The 19521-nt window shown below is 36.3% G+C and overlaps 1 protein-coding gene and 1 pseudogene across 3 annotated transcripts; one reads left to right on the plus strand and one right to left on the minus strand.

The window, feature by feature from the left end:
- Window positions 1-103: 103 nt before the first annotated feature.
- On the minus strand, window positions 104-13824 carry LOC306882039 (methionine aminopeptidase 1-like). 2 transcript variants are annotated; one of them, XR_013785207.1, is made up of 12 exons: window positions 13499-13824; window positions 11447-11498; window positions 11187-11296; window positions 11008-11068; window positions 5737-5828; window positions 5320-5403; window positions 4631-4769; window positions 3724-3855; window positions 3385-3528; window positions 2647-2712; window positions 2327-2490; window positions 104-1149 (listed from the first exon to the last, which is right to left on the minus strand). XR_013785207.1 is itself a non-coding variant. In XM_079436471.1 (11 exons), the coding sequence occupies exons 1-11, from the start codon at window positions 13610-13612 to the stop codon at window positions 983-985; spliced, it is 1161 nt and encodes a 386-aa protein (XP_079292597.1). In that variant the 5' UTR covers window positions 13613-13824; the 3' UTR covers window positions 104-982. The 2 variants fall into 2 exon arrangements, 1 of the variants encoding a protein (XP_079292597.1); XM_079436471.1 differs by lacking the exon at window positions 2327-2490.
- Window positions 13825-15626: 1802 nt separating this feature from the next.
- Window positions 15627-19068, plus strand: LOC306882167 (leucine-rich repeat, immunoglobulin-like domain and transmembrane domain-containing protein 3; annotated as a pseudogene). The gene is made up of 4 exons: window positions 15627-15631; window positions 15735-16189; window positions 17257-17562; window positions 18656-19068. The product of its transcript is annotated as a leucine-rich repeat, immunoglobulin-like domain and transmembrane domain-containing protein 3 (transcript).
- The last annotated feature ends 453 nt before the right edge of the window (window positions 19069-19521 follow it).

A 19521-nucleotide genomic window follows, 5' to 3' on the forward strand; every position in this document is an offset into this window, starting at 1 on the left:
CCCTTGTATGATCTTTTCAGCTGCTTTCATAAGTCATTGCTGAAATTTCATTCTTTTGTGATGACAGATGTTTGGCATTTGTTGTACACAAAAAACACAAAATAAAGGAGAAAATATACTTTAATTCAGCTTGAATACTGAAACACTGAAACTGTTTTCAAGAGATGCGTCAAACAGACAAGGAGGCCTGCAACTGCTTTTCAGACTTTCACATTGCTCTTTAAGTGGCATTAAACAACCAAAGACAAACAAAAATCATCTTTTCATTGACTAAGGATGACTGCAGTAAAAGGACATTTCAGAAAGGCCATCAAACAGGCAAAATATAATTAAACCATTGTACTTAACCTAATGTTTCCTAGATGTTCATAGACACAGTCACTATCAACAAGATCGATTTAATTGGACCTTATGAACGCTGGTAGAGGTTCATGAAAAACATTTGTACAATGTTCAATAACGTTACGAGGCACTCTTTCAGCTGTAAAGAGTTTTTATATATCAATCATGATTTAATAAGATTTGGAGAGACTCCAGTGTTTTATCACATACACTCGTTGTATCTCGAACCCCAACAAAACAAATATGGTACACTGCAACGAGCCAGGCATACAAACACACTGAAGCAGACAGAGACAGCAGACCTCACACAGCTGACACACTCTCTCAAACACACAGGTGTGCACACGCTAAACCACTCACACAGATACCTCTGCTGTGAAGACAGAGTGTGGCGGCACTGTAACCAGGTTAAAGGCCAGTGCCTTTGAATTTACTCAAATCCAAGCTGATTAATGTGACTGTCAGGTGACACATTCAGAAGTTAACAAATCTCCATCTCCTGCCCAAATCCACTGTCACGGCCACGTGGCCAATCTTCTCCTGCCCAACAGAGAACCACTGTGTGATTGGCTGATTGGTGATATGGGGCGGAGCTGTTGTATCCTCCACTGCAGAATAGGGCTGATATGACCCCATCATTCTACATTTGGGACAGGAAGTGAGCACGGCCATTATCCTCCAGACGACGCGTGAGGATTTCACAGCCTGTCTCTGTCACGAGGAGCGTGTGCTCAAACTGGGCTGAGCGTTTACCGTCACGAGTGACTGCAGTCCAACCATCTGGCCACGTCTCATCCTGCCAGCCACCTGCACAGAGCAAAGTCTCTTAAATAAGCAATTGATTACAATATTTAATCACATCGGGACTCAAATTTTTAGTTAACAGTATGTTAAAAGAAGAAATCTGCATGTGCAATTGTCAGGTTGAGCAGTTTGTGTGCATGATACACAGGAACACTGTGCGTTCACAAAAGTAAAATTATGATTTATTATAGTTTTTAAAATAAGTCTCCTGTTCTCACCTAGGCTGTATTTATTTTAACAGAAAAACAGTAAAAACAATTGCAAAATATTCTTACTATATATAAAATAACAGTTTTTTAATTTGAATGTATTTTAAAATGCAATTTATTCCTGTGATGCAAAGCTGAATTTTAAGCATCATTACTTCAGTCCTCTGTGTCACATGATCCTTGAGAAATCATACTAATATGCTGATTTGCAGCTCAAGATACAATTCTTATCAATATTGAAAACAGTTGAGTGGCTTAATATTTTTGAGAAACAATTAGACATTTGTTTTCAGGACTCTTCAATGAATAGAAAGTTAAAAAGAACAGTATTTATATAAAATTGAAATTGCACTTCTGATAAATTTGTCCTTGCTGAATAAAAGTAATTATTTCTTGCAAAATAAAAATCTTACTAACCCCAAAGCAGGGGTGTCAAACTCAGTGCCTGGAGGGCCACAGCCCTGCAGAGTTTAGATTCAACCCTAATTAAACACACCTGATCCAACTTATCAAGTCCTTCAGGCTTATTTGAAAACTACATGGTATGTGGGTTGTAACAAAGCTCTGCAGGGCTGCGGCCCTCCAGGAACTGAGTTTGACGCCCCTGCCCCAAACCTTTAAAGGAGCACTATGTAATATTTAGGATGATCTATAGACAGAAATGCAATATAATATACATAACTACATTTTCAGAGGAGTATAAAGACCTTACATAATGAACCTTTATGTTTTTATTACCTTGGAATAAGCTATTTCTATCTACATACACAGCGGGTCCCCTTACAATGAAGTTGCCATCATGTTTCTACAGTAGCCCTAAACGGACAAACTGCTCTACAGAGCGCGTTTCGTCACTATGCTGTTCTTGCGTAAAAACACTCACACAATGATGAAGTAACTGTAATATTCGCAATGACATTGGTTTATTGAATAATTAAGTAAATATAATTCCTTAATTTATTATAATTTACCTTTGTAAAGAAACCTCATTGCTCTCTGCGGTCTCAGATGATGGCATCTTAGCCCTGTATCGGTCACCGTAGCTTCTCTAAAGGGAGGGTGAGCAGGGGACTGAGCCGTTGGATGCAATTTGCAACCTCAACCGCTAGATGCCGCTAAAATCTACACACTGCACCTTTAAGGGGTAGTGTAAATTAACCAACCAATCACGTTTGAATGCATTAACTCTGACAGCCCTATTTTGTTTTTTTTTTTAAAGAAAAAATTATTCTAAACAACAAGTGCACAATTAGGATAGCTAAGAAAACTATTTTTTAAATTTGTCTCTCACCTTCACAGATCATGGGCTCAATAGTAAACACATGGCCAGGTTTCATCACTCCTACTGCTTTATTCTCTGTAAAAATACATAGAATAAGGACAGTTCAAGCTTTATGAGTAGGGATGTAGCGATTCACTCAACTCACGATTCAATTCACGATTATTATTATTTTTAGCAAAATGAGATTTAAGACAAATTATAAATTAAATGTGTCCTTTTATTATTGCTTGGACAAAATGCTGCACGTTTCTTAAGACAAATAATAAAAACAGAATGGTCTGACTTCAGTTTTGTGAAACTATACAATTATATTATTATACAAAACTATAAAAATAAAAAATATCTGCATGAAACAGAAACAGCAGACAAGCTGAATGAGACGCAGATTCACTCTCTGCCAGCAGGTGATGCTTAAAGCATTTCCTTGGTTTCCGCTGTAAACAAAGCATCGCTGCACTTATGAACTTTACTATGAATTATACAGAGGCAAGATGAAAAGAAAAAATACCATGTAAACTTTTCTAAAGACAAACATTCATATAAACTCCTACCCCTAATTGAATCGCGATTTGTTTAGCATCTCAACCAATTTGAATCGTCACATATTTGAATAAATTTTCAACCGGCTCGTGGTTAATCGTTACATCCCTATTTATGAGTGTTTGCACTCTCTGCAGTTTCGATTACATCACAGTGTGCAATGCTTGTATCATTAAGACTGTGTTTTTTTGACAAGATGTTACTCACTAGCATAATGCGGTACGTTTGGTGCCGTGTGGAACAGTTTGTGAATGCCGTGGCCACAGTAGCTCCGTACCACAGAGAAACCGTTAGCCTGCGCGTGTTTCTGGATGATGTTTCCCAGCTCACGATAGCGGATACCAGGCTTCACTAGACACAAGACAGAAACAAGCTTCTTCATATCACAACACATAACCCTCTGTGTAAGTCTGCCCTCTAAAGGTCATTAATGCACATCACATCAGACAAAAATACTGTACTATATCATGAAGGCCAAATGTCAAACTCGCATAACATGGGGTCTGTTGAATTGTTAGTGTTGTTTGAATGTGCTTTCATACTCACCAGAGTCAATGGCTTGCATAAGACATTCGTAAGTGGTCTGAACCAATCTCTTGACTCCCTCATCCACTTCACCCACAAAAAAGGTTTCATTCAAATCTCCATGGTAACCATTGTGGTAAACTGTTATGTCGACTGCAGGGTAAAAAGTAACATATGATTGGCCAAGTGAACATGTAACATTTAGTGCAATTTACTTTAATCTGAAGATTTTTTTCTGCATATGTTACACAGACCTCTGTAGAAAACTACACAATCTGACACAAAATTATATGATTATGCTTTCAGCTCCTATTATGAGCAAAGTACTCTGCATTTAACAGAAATCCATTCCACAGGCTTTCACACTCTCTGCAAAGAAAGCAAAAAAAAAGCTGCAGATTCCATCTGGCTATGGATACTGCCTTCAGTATAAGGTCTGTTCAGTGTAAATTTGGCATTAAATGTAAATAGAAGCTGTTCTCTGTGCTGTAGCCTGTAATATTTAAATTAAGGTAATCAATGACAAAACATATAGCTAGGAATAAAGAGATCTACATGTCACTGGTCATTTGTTTAGTTTACTTATCTATTATGGCATTAACAAGAAAAAACATGGCATTTTGACAGTGGGACTTAATATGAGCAGAAGGAAAAAACATCAGTCTGGACAGAGTTCTGCAAGAACAAGCCAATGCATTCACGGAAATGTGAGCATGTGGAAAAATCAGTCACGCACAAATCTTGAATCTCCAGTGAATGTTTATCTGACATCTGGACAAATTGAAATATGAAATACAATGTCAGTTTAGAGGGAGGGTGATTCTACCCCTTTAAAACAGCCCTCGAGTGCAAAAATCAGATCTCCCATAAAGTAAAGCAAGTAAGATGTATTCATATACTACATGTTCAAATGTATGTTGATACATACTATTCAGTATGTCCCCCTCCTGGAGGGGACGGCGGTCAGGGATTCCATGACAGATGACTTCATTGACAGATGTGCAGCAGGACTTGGGAAAGTTGTAGTAGTTCAGAGGTGAGGGGTAACAGTTCCTTGCTGTGCATGCCTTAACCAACAAATATGGAAAAATAGTTTGGCATTAGCATCAACATTCATACAGGCTGTCCTCCTCAAATGACAACGACAGTAGAATAAACAATAAAAAAGATCAAAGTGTTTATTATGCATACTGTCAAAAATAGCTGTTAAACAACTGTAAAAAGTTCTGTATTTTTCCAGAAGGAAACTCTGGAAACATTTACAGCAGTGGTTCTCAACCAGGGGTCCACTAGGAGGCCTCGGCAAATTTCCAAGAGGACTCCAAAATTATTTAAAATTAGTTATACTAACATAATCTTAATTAAAATGCCTAAAATTGCTAAAACAAAGATGTGCAATTTTAAACTGGCAACATATTTTTGAGTTTTTATTTTTACTATAAAAAAGAGGCTGAGAACCATTGATTTAGAACAAATAAAAAAAAATTATATTTCATCTGAATGCATAAGCAATTTCACATTTCCCTTAGATAACCTGTATTTAAACGTTCTGCTCTGATCAGACTACTACTTTGTAAAATTTAGATTAGAAAAAGAAAAAAGATGGTGAAATTTTACCAAATGCACCGCATGGTCGATCTCCTCCGTAGTCACACCAGGTTTCACCATCATGGCAGCAATGTCAAGGACTTCTCGAGCCAGCTGAAGGAAACAAACATTGTCTTTATATTTACCAATTCAAATGTCTTTCATGTACTTGTGCTCATGATAGACTTGACAGGCCGTCATCTTAATAGACAATTTTTCTGCATATTTGCATAAATTGTGAATTTATCTTGAGTAACCAAGTGTTTTTTCTGGGGTTCTCTTAACTAAAATCTGAAATTAGAAACTGGTGGCAGAGCAATTAGCGCTCAAACAGAGGCAGAAAATGGCTCTCCATGGCTCTTGCAAAAGCCAAAATTTCAACTGTTGCATTTCAGTTATTATTCTTTATACAAAGCGATCATGTGTGACGTTATGATGTTGGTTTACCTTGCAGACAACTATCATGCCCTCAATCTCTTCAGCATTGAGGATCTTAATCTGAGACGTCCCTTTCATGGTCTGCTCTGACTCTGACATTCCTGCAAGCAGTGATGAATTGGTGAATTGGTGAGCAGTAAAATACACAGATACCCATCTACCCACAAAAGCATCTTAATATCACTCAGATATACGGACTAGCTCTGCCTACTGACCTTAACCACAACAGAATCTCAACAGCACGGTCTCCAGTCAGCTAATGAAGACAACACAACCACTTCTTACAGATAAAAACACACACGCACACGGTCGCTGATCCGGTGAGGTCTGGGACATGACAGTTTGGCAATGACGTAATCACAGACAGTTCCTGCTAGGGATGGGCGATATGACTCTATATATCGCGTGGTAGTGAAGCAAGATTTATGTTACTGAAATAAGACTCATACCCTCATTATAAGAGACTTATTGTCTATTATATTATACAATGTAATTTATTCCTGAGCTGAATTTTTCAGCATCATTACTCCAGCCTTCAGTGTCACATGATCCTTCTGAAATCATTTTAATATGCGGATTTGCTTCTTAAGAAACATTTCTTATTATTATCAATGCTGAAAACGTTTTTGATGCTTAATATTTTTGTGGAAAACATCATGCACTACCACTGAAAAATCTGTGGTAAGATTTTGAGAAATTAATCAAAAGAGACCGTAAAGTTATTTATATTACAAAATATTTCTAATTCAAATAAATGCTGTTCTCTTGAACTTTGTGTCAAAGATTCCTGAAAACATTTATCACAGTTTCCTTAAAATTATAAGGTGGCACAAACGGTTTTAAATATTGAAAATAGTAAATTGAGCAGCAAATTAGTATATTAGAATTATTTCAGAAGGATCATGTGACACTGAAGACTGGAGCAATGATGCTGAAAATTCAACTGCATCACAGTAATGACTGACATTTTAAAACATTCAAACAGAAAACAGTTATTTTAAATGATTATAGTATTTAACAATATTGCTGTTTTTTGCTGGGGGTTTTTTTGTTTTGTTTTGTTTTTTACTGTATTTAATAAATGCCGCCTTGGTAATCATTCCAAAACATCAAAATATCTTAATTTTTGTACCATTTGCACCGAGGTGGATACATATGCCTTGCTATAAATTGGCACAACTGCTTTAGTTACATGAAAGCAACAAAGGAATTCAGAGTAATGCAAAAAGACAGAGCAGGATGTGCAAAAAAATTTATAAATAAATAAAAATAAGGGAAGTAACGTAAACCAAATTTAACCATTCTCCATTGAATTCCCAACAAAAATAACTATTGATACCAATACAACAATGGTCATATTACCCACCTCTAGCCCCAGCTGATCAACGACATCAGCCATGCAGAAACAGACAGAGCCATGCTACACAGACACACTCTTGCACACACAAATACACTCATACACCCACTACGGAGCAAACTGCTCCCTGTAATACTGTTAAACAAGAGGACATCACTGGCCGGACACACATGGGAAGCGGCGGGACTTCGTACCTGCCAACAACCCAACCTCTGCAGCTGCAGAGAGCGAGAGAAGAGCTTCAGACACACACTGCAGCAGCCCACCCCCAACACACACACGGAGGTAAATGGAAATGTGTATAAGGTGACTTCAGGACCATCACACGCTCTCACAAAGAAATCCTAAAGATACGCATACACTCCTGACCTAACCATTGGATGCTTTTGAAGACATTAGGCTTTTTCAATGCATTACTTTTCTACTGTTAGAAAGCCGGGGGCCAGAGACTCAAGGATGCGCTAATAACAAAGGAATGAAAGGCTCTAACTACAGGAGCCTAAAAGCAACTAATCACCACCATAATGGTTACTTACGGGTAGACTCTGCAGCATCCGTTAATGAAGGACAAATAAGCATTTATTCACAAAACAGTGATTCATGAGAGATGTTTCTATACTATAAGAAAGTGTTTGTGTAATCTCTCTTCTATAGAAAGACGTGTGTATTATCATTTGAAATATCCTTCCATCATGATCATGAGTATCATTTACAGGGCCCCCAAAAAGTATTCGGACACTTAAGGTCACAATTAAACATGTACGCATTTCATTGCAATAAATATTACCTTCTCTAAGAGCTTCACATTTTTCACAGTTCACAGATGTCTTAAAAAAAAAAAAAAAAAAAATATACACTAATGTTTAAAGTTTGTAGTCAGTAAGATTTTTTTAAGTAAAGATGCATTAAAGTAAAATGACAATAAAGACATTTACAATGTTAGAGAAAAAAAAAAGTATCACTGTTTCCACAAAATTAAGCGTTAAAGGGGTCATATAATGCCCATTTTCCACAAGTTGATATTAGTCTTTAGGGTCTTAAAGAAAAGTCTGTAACATAGTTTGGTTAAAATTTTTCATTGGTAGTGTAAAAAACACCTTTTTACCATGTCAAAAACAGCTCATCAGAGCAAGCGGTATTGTGTCATTCTCCTTTAAATGTTAATGAGCTCTGCTGACCACGCCCCTCTCTTCCGAACTGCTCTCTGAGGGACTGTTTACTTTAGCCGCATTCATCAATTGATTCATTTAAAAAAGCACAATGTATATAATAAGTGTAAATAATTTAATTGTCTTCATAGCTCCATTGTAGAAGTTGCGAAGAAGACCGCAACTATTTTAATGAAACTATAACACTAATAGCCTGTTATAGGCACACTTGGTTCAGTAGCCTATTGAAATGTCACAATTTTTGTCATCCTAATCTTGGGCTATGTGACAGTATCTTAATCTTGGCCTATGTGACAGTAATTTCCATTAGTTTTAATTTACACTTCAGTGCAAATGAAGGCATAAAACATTCATTTCATTTATCTTTTAATCAAATGAGAGTTTAACTATTTTTTGGCAAACAAATGGGTTTACTATTAAAATTAAAACATTGAAGAAGTCGCGTATTGTGTGATTATTATTTTTAACAAAAGTTGTAATAATTGTTGCCATGAGGACCTCTTAAGTTTCTATAGCCTATGTATGATATGACGATCGTTTTACTCAAATGAAACGGTCAAATGCTCATGAAGTAACTCTCAGAGCAGTTCTGGGGATGTTGTTCATGTATTTATGCCCTCATTTAGTGAGACGGCAGATGCTGAAAACACCGCGAGCGTCACACACTTCAGTGTGTGTTTGTGTGGTAATCAGGACCGCACGACATATACAGAGACACGCAGAACATGCAGAATTCATATTTAAATAGTCTTTTTGCGGCTTAATGTTTACAGATAGTCCATATCGTGAGCCGATTTAAGTGTAATGACCTACTTTTGATTAATTCATCCAAACTTTGACAAATTCCGTGACTCCATTTATATGACTGGATTCTGCGATTCCTCTGTGTTTCCCCCATCGCGGAAACCATAAATAGATAATATTGAGGTGTTTTGCCAGTGTATTGGACTGTGATTTATTGCAACTTGAGCAACGTCTGCTGCTGCCTTTGAGAGACAACTGATGCGTGATGAAGCAGCTCCAGTTAGCAAGCGCTTTCGGTGTGAGAGTGAGAGACCATGGTCGTTCCACGTTGATTGGTCGGACTCATGACTCCCAACAAATCAGATGGGCGGAGACTGCTCTAGGCCACAGAGTGGTGAGTTCCGACAGGCTGCATCAGAGCCAAATAGCGCATTTCAAAATTAAATAAATTTTATCGACACATCGGTTTTGAAAATGACTGATACCAATAATCATAAAAATGCTAAATATCGGCGCCGATAATCGGTCGACCCCTAGTGTACACACACAGCTAACACACATTTCAGTTCAAATAACTTGTAAAAGTGCATGTAGCATTATATGACCCCTTTAATGTTTTTTATATTGATCATAATAATTGATTGAGTAGCAAATCATCATATTAGAATGATTTATGCGATTTCTGAGGAATCATGTGACTGGAGTAATGGCTGCTGAAAATTCAACTTTAAATCAAAGGAATAAATTATTTTTTAACATATATTAAAATTAGGGCTGGGCAAATTAACACGTTATTATCACGTTAACGCATTAATTAACGCCGACAATTATTTTATCGCACATTAACGCAGTTTTATTAGGCTATTAATATTATTTTGACAGCCTGTTGCTCACTGGTTCTGAATAAACATACAGACAAACCATGTTGCGCTCTGCTGCGTCAGGTCCCACGATAGTGCAGGTCTCTACTCAGAAGGCGCACGTTATAATGTTATGATCGAGACTCTGGACTCTGAGCATAACTTGATTTTCTATAACAAATTATAAAATATTTTCTATAAAAACTTTGATGCCCTGGCAGTGGCAAATAGCTTTGGTTTTATATTTAATTATTACATTAATGTTTAAGTTTGAAGTTTAACTGCTTCTATGTAAAAGTAAAACTGCTGTAAAAAAAAGCACCTTATTTGTTTAAAATGTTTGCAAACCAAATGTTATTGCACTTTTGTTCATATAGCAGTACTTCTAAATGAAAAAGTGCACTACTTTTTTTTAAATACACTACTTTTGAATTCATTATTGAATTCTGCAAAATGCGATTACTCGTTAAAATTAATAAATTTTTTATTGTTGCCCAGCACTACTTAAAAAAAAAAAAGAAAGTTATTTCAAAATATTGCTGTTTTTTTATTCTTAAAGGTTTCATTTGCTTGATTCAGACAAGATAAGGACCACAAAAACTTTCAGTCATGATGCGTATCCAACTAACTAAACAAATAAATAAAATAAGATCAACTAAACTGAAACACACCATAAAGCATTTGGGCCTTCTTTCATAATCAGATGATTATGAGAACATTCAACTCCAAATAATGATGATACAGATGCACCAACGAGATACCAAACAAAAAACAAAGTTAGAGTTTTCTGTAAACAGAGGTTATTCTTGCACATCTTGATGCACATTTACATGAAACTGTGGTTAATCTGGTCAGACATGCACTACTGCAGCAAACACTCCTCCATTTAAAAATCGAACGGCACTTCAGCTGATGAGATGGAGGCCATTAGTTTAAAAGCTTGTATGTCAGTGGGCTGTTTCAAGGGTCAAAAGTTTAAACTTCACACAGGCGTAATAATGAAGGGCAGTCTGTTAGAAAAGTGCAATGCCTCAGATGAAGGGTATGGAGCAAGAAAGCTAGTCCAGATTATAGAGGTTGATCTTAATTTTGCAGTGCATAATTTACATAATGAGGTCCAAATTATGTGCGAAGGGATTTGCAATCTTACCCAAAGGATGATCTGCATAGTCTGGTCTCTGGATGTTGCTAGGAACGAGCCGCATGGGAGTCTGAAAACAACCAAGAAAAACAGACGAAATTAAACGTTTGAATGCATACATTTGTTTTGTTCTATGATAATGTATGTGTGCTGTAATTATCATGCTGTCAATGATCATGCGTCCTTACCAGTGGATAGTGGGGTCGCAGTTTACCAGTGTATCTGTACCCGGGCCAAGGGTCTGTGTTGATTTCTTTCTCCACACAGTTCTTTCCCTCATCATTTATTTTGTCCTCCTCTGCAAATGAAAAGCCAGAAATTAATGATGGCATTATGCAAGACATGATTTGTATTACACATACAAAAGACATGATTTGTATTACACATACAAAATGCAAATGCAGAACTGAACATCAGTCAACACTGAAAGTGAATAAAACACACATACTTGCTTTTTTGTGGAGCAGTTTGTGGGTGGCCCAGCTGCCTTTGAAACATTCCTGAAAACATACAAAACTAAAGTTATTACTCACACAGCGTAAATTCTTAAAGAGCCCATAAAACGTAATGTCTGTTAGATCTGAGGCATTTATATGTTAGTGTACAAAATTACACTACTGTTCAAAAGTTTTCTGAATGAAAATATTACTTTGACGCAACAAGGATGCACTCAACTGGGACAAGAGACAATAATTACATTAATAATGTTACAAAGATTTATATTTCAAATAAACACTGTTCTTTTGAACTTTCTATTCAAAGAATCCTGAAAAGAGACACACAAAAATATTAAGCAGCACAACCATTTTTAACTGATAATATTAAATGTTTTGAGCAGTAAATCAGCATATTATAATGAAGAATCATGTGACACTGAAGTAACGACTAATGAAAATTTAACTTTGCCATCACAGGAATAAATTATATTTTAACATATAATATAAAAGAGAAAACATTTCTTAATAAAATTACTGCGTTTATTCTATTTTTGATCAAATATATAGCCTTGGTGAGCATAAGATACTTCTCCAAAAATATTAAAAACTCTTACCAACCCCAAACTTTTGAACATAGTGTATATTTTAGCATCTACTAATACTTCATTTTAATTCTTAATATAACATTTAATTTTAATAATGTAACACTTGCTTCCAAATATTTTGATGACAAGTGATGATCTTGCAACAAATGCAAAAATTCTACTTAACAAAAAATAAGCAAAAAATCAAGGTTCACAATTGTAATGTAAACTAATGGTTATTGGTTATTTTACAAAAAAGACAGAAACCTTTTGATATGTCCAGCTTCCTATTTAAATAGGAAGTACATAAACATACTTGAAAGCGTATACTTTAGCACAATTACAAGGAATTTCACATATAATACATCACAAACCTCTGAACCATTTTATGTTATCACACGTATAGCTCGCTCAAATATAAAAAAATTGTCATGTGTGACTTTCTTTCATCTGTGGAACATAAAACATGATATTCTCAAGAATATCGGGGGCCAAAATACATTGAACACAATTGACTTACAATGTATGAAATGCATGAAACATAGAAGTGTTCCATAGAAGAGAGAAATGCATACAGGTTTAGAATTACATGAGGGCGAGTTACAGAGACTCATCTAATTAGGGTGAAATTTGGAATCAGATGGAATTGGTGGAAATGTCAAATCAGATATATTTGGCTTGGCAGCACCCTGTCATCATATCAGCCTCTCAACTCAGCAAGCAGGACAGCAGATCTGCCCTGCAACAGGTGCTAGAGTCCTGGGAGAGGGCTCAAATTGTAATGAGCTGTCTACCTAGACAACATTTTTGAGCATGTCTCAAAAACCTATATGATGCCAAAAATGCGGTCCATGTAGACATTTCAATTTTCTAGGCACTTCTACACTGTGTCTCAAAACCCAGAGAGCTGCCAACCTAGACAGCCTTTTTCAACATCATGGACAAGTGACACCTATGATGCCCACAATGCTGTCTAGATAGGCAGCTCACTAGGGTTTCAGACACAGCCCAGGCTAGGAGTGCCTAGCAAAATCATACTAGAATGAAAAGAGGTAGGGTTAGATCTACATTTCTTTACAGGTTGCACCGATTTATGCATCCTTTTGTCCTAAATCTTTAGAAATTGGAAATAAAACACCTAAAGGGTTGATGTGATGATTTGACAAGTGAGCACGCGAGCCACGTTGAGCTGAAGTCATTTAAAGCACGCTGAGCAAAGAAACAGCACGCAAATTACATTTCCACTCCGTGTTTATGGTTGCACATCTTAGACAAATCTGTCGTAATGAAAATCATCACGCACAAAACGTTGATGTAAACGTCAAAGCTCGAAGTAGGGTTTAAAATGCCTGTTTGTGATGTGAGGCAGCTAACTTAGCTAGCTAACGCTGAGATCAGTCTAGTAGGCCGGCAGCGTGACATGAGCGAGAAAGCCCGAGCGCTTCGCTTGTTTCTTAAAGCTAAGTGTCAGAGCTTCACCTGAGAGCAAAAGTATGAGCCTTGAATTCCGAGTTTGATGCAGGTGGGACACTGGAGCTTAGCTTCGCTGCAGCAGCCTTCCGTCTCGCACTCCCGTGTCTCCACCGCCGCCATGCTTCTTGCTGCTATCGGTCAGAGAGAGAGAGAGAGCTGCTGCCTGCAGTCATCTGAGAGCAGAGGGAGGGACTCCAACACCACCTTGTGAATCATGGCAAGATGGAGTATTTATTTATCTATTTATTTAATTTACTTTATTGCTGCCACAATTATTGAGCAGACTGGAAATTTAGTTCGACTATTTCTTCTGGGCAAACGAAAATAGTTCTACAAGAAACCAAAGCATCAAGGTAGTTACCAAGCAACGCAGACCGAAAGCCGGAGTGGAGCTCTGTATGTAAGTGGAACGGAGCGGCTGAGAGAGTGCTTCAATCCGCTGAAAGCGCTCTGTAATCACGCCGCCGTGCCTCCACTCCGGGGTTTTCACTTCCCACACCCCATAGTGAGAGAAACCCAGCTCCGAGCAGTCCTGCAACCAACGAAAACGCAAACGACAGCTTTCACAAACCATGTTTTCATGAAATTGTAATCTATTAAATGTAATTTAGGCCACAAATAATGAAATATAATTAAATATCAAGGTTCTGTAAAATTAGTTTTGTTTTATTAACGTGTAGACTATAGTGATGGCATTGTGTTATAAGCAGGGCTTGGCATTTACATTTACAATTATATTTACATAACAGCATTCCCCTTTTCGAATTATGTATGATGTGTATAATACACACACTGTATTATACAGACATCAGCCGTATAATTAATTATTTTTAAAAATATAACTTTATAAAACATTATAAGACTGACCCCGACCCGAGATCAGTTAAATCATTAGACACTCGTTTAGTGGATCAATGCAATCTAGTGGCAAATTCTATTATATTTTGTTACACCATAGATTGGTTTTAGAGGCATTTAAGTTGTCAGAGTTCCTTAAAGAATTCAATATAGCCTACATCATATCTTTCTGTAAAATAAAATGAGTTTTCTTTGAAATGTACAATTATGAATCTAGAATTTTGCAAGAAACAGTAATAAATTAATTATAAATTTGATCTGAAAGGGTCTGCTTTCAAAAGATTCACCAGAAAGCACAGGTTTTGACTGATACAAAAGTTTGGGGATCTTTTTTAGTAAAATTTGAATAGTCAATCCAAGACAGAATTTTGAAATGTTTTGAAACCAACATTCTGTACATTATGATGTAACAAAGACCAGTTTTCAAGAATCGTGTGGTTTGACACAGGTTTGAAACAAGCTCCAAACCACTGATTAAAAACAAAATAATCATGTTTTGAAGCTTCATAGAGCAGACTTTCAAAAGGGCCCATCACTAGCTACAGGCCAAATTATACAAATTTCCCTGCTTCCACTTCCATTCATGAGAGAAAACGATATATTAATAATTAAAGAGGGAGTAATTAATGCAACTGCAATCAAAGTGATAGATGTGCAAACTTGCATTGTGAAGTTTGCATTGCCTTGCAAGTGTATTGAAATTTTGTGTAGCTATATCCAATTTGCTACTGTATCAGTGAATTGTTTAAGCATTATCAGCCACCCTGCCCTATAGATACACATATTGATTTAGTCTTCCATTGTACTTCTATTATTATTATTGGAAAGCATCAGGCTATATACCAGGGCATGTTTCTCTTTACTACACCGACTGTAGGTTTTGATCTGCTCCTCACCACAGTAATCTGAACTAATCCTTTTAGTGTTTGTCTTAACATTGATACAGTTGTTGAACTGAATTTAGATGAATAATGCCACTATTATGTTATGTAGAGCTGCTTTTGCAGCTGAAATTGTTACATAATGAATTTTCAAATATTAACACTAATTGTCTTGTTAATGTGAAGCTGCTTTGAAACAATCTGTACTATATAAAATTCTAAATGAATGTAACTTGATTTGATTCTATACTGTAAGAAATAATCAGTAGAAAAACATAATTTCTGGCAGCAGTACCTTTTTCTGTTAAGATTATAGACATTTCCTTCAACACTAAAACCCAACACAATGCAATGTATAATTCAAAATATTGATAAAACGCCTGTGAAAAAAATCAATGCAGTAAGTTCCTTTATATTAACAGTACATTGGGCTCTATTTTTAACTTTTCTATTTGTACATAACAATGCAATGGGTATTAACATTAAACCTGTGCTTTCTTTAGTACTGTGCTCTGTAAAAACGCAGCCTTGACTGCCATTCCAGTAGATCTGCCAAGTGATGCAGTCAAGTTTCGTCTAGAGCGCACCTCTGTTTCCAGGATCTTCAGAGGTGCTTTCTCTGCCATGCCAGAACTGATTTATTTGTGGCTTACATACAACCCCATCACTGTTCTTCATCCAAGGAGTTTCACAAACCTGTCTTTCCTTCATGAGTTACGATTGGATGGGAACCTCCTGTCCTCCTTCCCCTGGGGGGGACTCATGGACGTGCCCCGCCTCCGAACACTTGGACTGCACAATAACCGCCTGGCACGAATCCCACCCCTGGCTGCACGTTACCTTGCCAATGTGACTTACCTGGACCTCTCGAGCAACAGGCTGAGCACCCTGCCCAACGATTTGACTGCTCTCTGGCCGTTCAGTGACAGCACTTAGACCCAGCGTTCAGTGGTTTTAGGTGAAACTCCACACTGTAGATCATTTGTTAGGCTGTAGGATGATGACTATAAGATGAATGAAGAAATCACAGTGATCTATCAGTGATCTACATATAGCATATGGTGCTGGCAACAATATGAAGTAGTGTAAATATATAGTGGGGTTCAAAGGTTTATCTCTAGTAAGACATGTTTTTTTTCTTTAATCAATAAAAATTTTTTTTTTTTTTTACAAAACTCATATTATTAGTATAATACTTTAATAATTAAAAATGTTTTTTAAACAACATTCAAATTTAGGTGTGCGGTTGTATCTTATTCTTAATTTAAACAGATTTTCATTTTAAACAATTTTTTTGTACGTTTCCGATATCCTTAAACCTATGTTTAAAGGGATAGTTCACCCAAAAATGAAAATTTTGTCATTATTTACTCATCCTCATGTCATTCCAAAGTTGCCTGACTTGCTTTCTTCTTCAGAACATGAAGATATTTCAAAGAATGTTGGTAACTGAACAGTTTCTGTGACCACTGACTTCTAACGTGTGGACAAAACCCCTCTTCCTTCTCAAAATATCTTCTTTGATTCACAAAAGAAAATAAATCATACAGTTTGGGGGTAAAAACTATCCTTTTAAATTAAAATTGGAATCTCAGATTTTCTGTGTTTCTGACATTTGGATCCTGCTGTTTTAGTGAGCCGAGATAAATAAGAAAATATTTTTAGCACATAACAATCCAGTAAACACATCCCGACTGGCTCTCACTAAACTGCTAGACAAATTGTTCCACACACATGCACACAGACACTGCTAAAGTCTGTGAAACCAAATTAAGTCATTAATGTCTCATGGCAATTAAATATTTACCCAACCTGACTGGTTCACACAGACACATATGTGATATCTAAGTGCGATCTGAGAGTCTTCAGCCTTTTGATGGTTTACTGCGTTCCTCCAGTGGAAACCAAAGCCCTGTACTCTGATTAGTCCAGTCATTCTGGAGAGAACAGGTTATGTAATCAGTGCACACCCCTTTAGACTCAATGTGTCATCACCCTCTCTCACCCATTTCATCCCTTCAACAGGTCTTCAGGACAACCCTTGGGTGTGTGACTGTAGGCTTTCCACGTTGCTTGACATCAGTAAAGCCCCAGAAACTTCTCTGGTCCTATTGGATCGCTTCCTGACCTGTAGTGAACCACCGGATCTTGCTGGAGTTCCCTTTCAGAGCGTGGAGCTCACTCGCTGCCGCAGGCCCTATGTAGTGACCTCTGCCACCAAGATCACAGCTCTACTGGGTAGCAATGTCCTACTTCACTGTGAAGCTACAGGACACACAACCCCAACACTTGCGTGGATCAAATCTGCCATACCCAACATTTATAAACAAGGTATCTTCTTATATACTCATGTGGCATATTTTCATACACACCAGCATTGTTATTGTTAACTAAAATTATTATAAAAAAAATTGAAATGTTGCTTTGTCAACTAACTGAATAAAGTATAATTAGAAACATATAGAAACTAATTAAATAACAAAAGCACATAACAAAATTTCCAAAATTAAAATTAAAACTGAAAATATAATAATTCAAATTTTATTTAATTATTGTTCAATATTTTTTTTTTTTAATTTTATAATTTTTTTGTTCATTGAAATATAGCTGAAATAAAATATAAATATTAGATGGAAAAACTTAAAAACCTTTAGAAAATTTTGAAATGTTGCTTTGACAACTTATTTTAAATCAAATTTAAGTTACTAAACTAAAGCTGAAATAAATATAAAGCTAATTAAAATATTTTAAAAATGACAAAAGCATATAACAAAATTACTGTCATTAAAAAAACTGAAAATATAAAATAAAAGCTACTGTAATAATAGTAGTATAATAGTACTATAGTAAATAGTACTATGTAATTATAGTAAATACTACTGTATAATAGTATATAAATAATACCACAATACACAATGTTGTCTCTTTCTGTATATATCACGTTTCTTATTTTATTAAAAAGACTTAAAGACTTCAAATGTGAAATACCTTCTAAAATATGTACATTTTTCAGTTAAACTTTTCACTAAATTGTTATGCTGATATTTATACAAAAAAATAATAAAAAATTAAATGAGTAAATTACTGATAATTTCACTGATAATCTCAGAATTCTGGTCTCCAGTGTATATGCTCCTTTATTGTAAGGTTGTTGTAAGCAGATGCAAAGCAGCATGGACACTGAAAGATTGCCCAGAAAACTTTCTGGCTGTAAGTTACCATTAGAACTTTGCACACTTAAAATAATTAACTTTTTAGTTGTAGTGTACTTGCTTTTAAACATTTGTGTTTAAATGTTATCTTACAAAGCATACTGGTGCAAATGTTTTACAAATTTATGAGCTAGTAAACTGTCACATAAGTAAGTGTTATCTTCATTCATTTGATTTAATGTCTGATCACATGATCACTTCACTGCCTGCAGATGTACAAGAGTCTCCACGTGTGGGAATCCGCTGGTCAGCAGTCAGTCTGAATGGAATATCGTATAGCGATGCAGGGGAGTACCGGTGCAGAGCACAAAACATGGCAGGGATATCAGAGGCCATTGTCAGTCTGAATGTGGTCGGGGTAATGGCAGAATATGCAGACTCCAAAAACTCTGACCAACAGCAAACAGCTGCAAAATCAAACAATACAAAGAGGAAACCCAACCAGAAATCTAAGGCAATACCTTCTTTGTTGCCTCTAAACATGACTAGACCACTCTCCCCTCCAAAGAGAGTCATGAAAATCCCCAAAGCCAGCAGAGACCACATGAAAAGAGACCAGACAGCTGTACAGAACCTGCCACAGAGACACTTTTTGATCGCTTCTGAAAATCCACTGCACAGATGACAAAAACCTCATGTTTCCATGTCAGTTCACACCTGACACATTCAAATTATGTATGTATATTTTCAGGAAGTTTCTTTTTTCATATGAATGACCATAACCTTGTGTATATTTCCTCAAATGAGAGGTTGTTTTTTTATTATTTACTCAGCTATGACCACCAGATGGCAGCTATGAGCTAAAGACACTTCAGGACAAAAAGAGCTAGTGAACTGAAATTGTACTTTTGAAAAGTGTTAAAATAGATTTTCCCTCACATGAACCATAGTCATATCAGTAGTCTAATAAAAGTCACATACAGTACAACAGTATTAGGCTTATAGATGACCTATTGTCACCCATATACAGTATTGATATAGGCTACTTCACGTATTACAGAAAATTAATGCTTTATAAAAAATACTAAATAAAATACTAATACCAAATCTTTTGTAATGTGTGGCTGGCCATATATGC

This window comes from Barbus barbus (genome assembly GCF_936440315.1).
Source record: "Barbus barbus genome assembly, chromosome: 16".
Lineage (NCBI taxonomy): Eukaryota > Metazoa > Chordata > Actinopteri > Cypriniformes > Cyprinidae > Barbus > Barbus barbus.

Coding starts and splice junctions, on each gene's coding strand:
- LOC306882039 (XM_079436471.1), bottom strand. CDS start 13,612: ATGGCGGCGGTGGAGACACGGGAGTGCGAGACGGAAGGCTGCTGCAGC. Junction 3,856..4,630: donor GGAGGGGGACATACTGAATA/GTATGTATCAAC, acceptor TTTACCCTGCAG/TCGACATAACAGTTTACCAC. Junction 1,150..2,646: donor TGAGCCCATGATCTGTGAAG/GTGAGAGACAAA, acceptor TGCTCTGTGCAG/GTGGCTGGCAGGATGAGACG.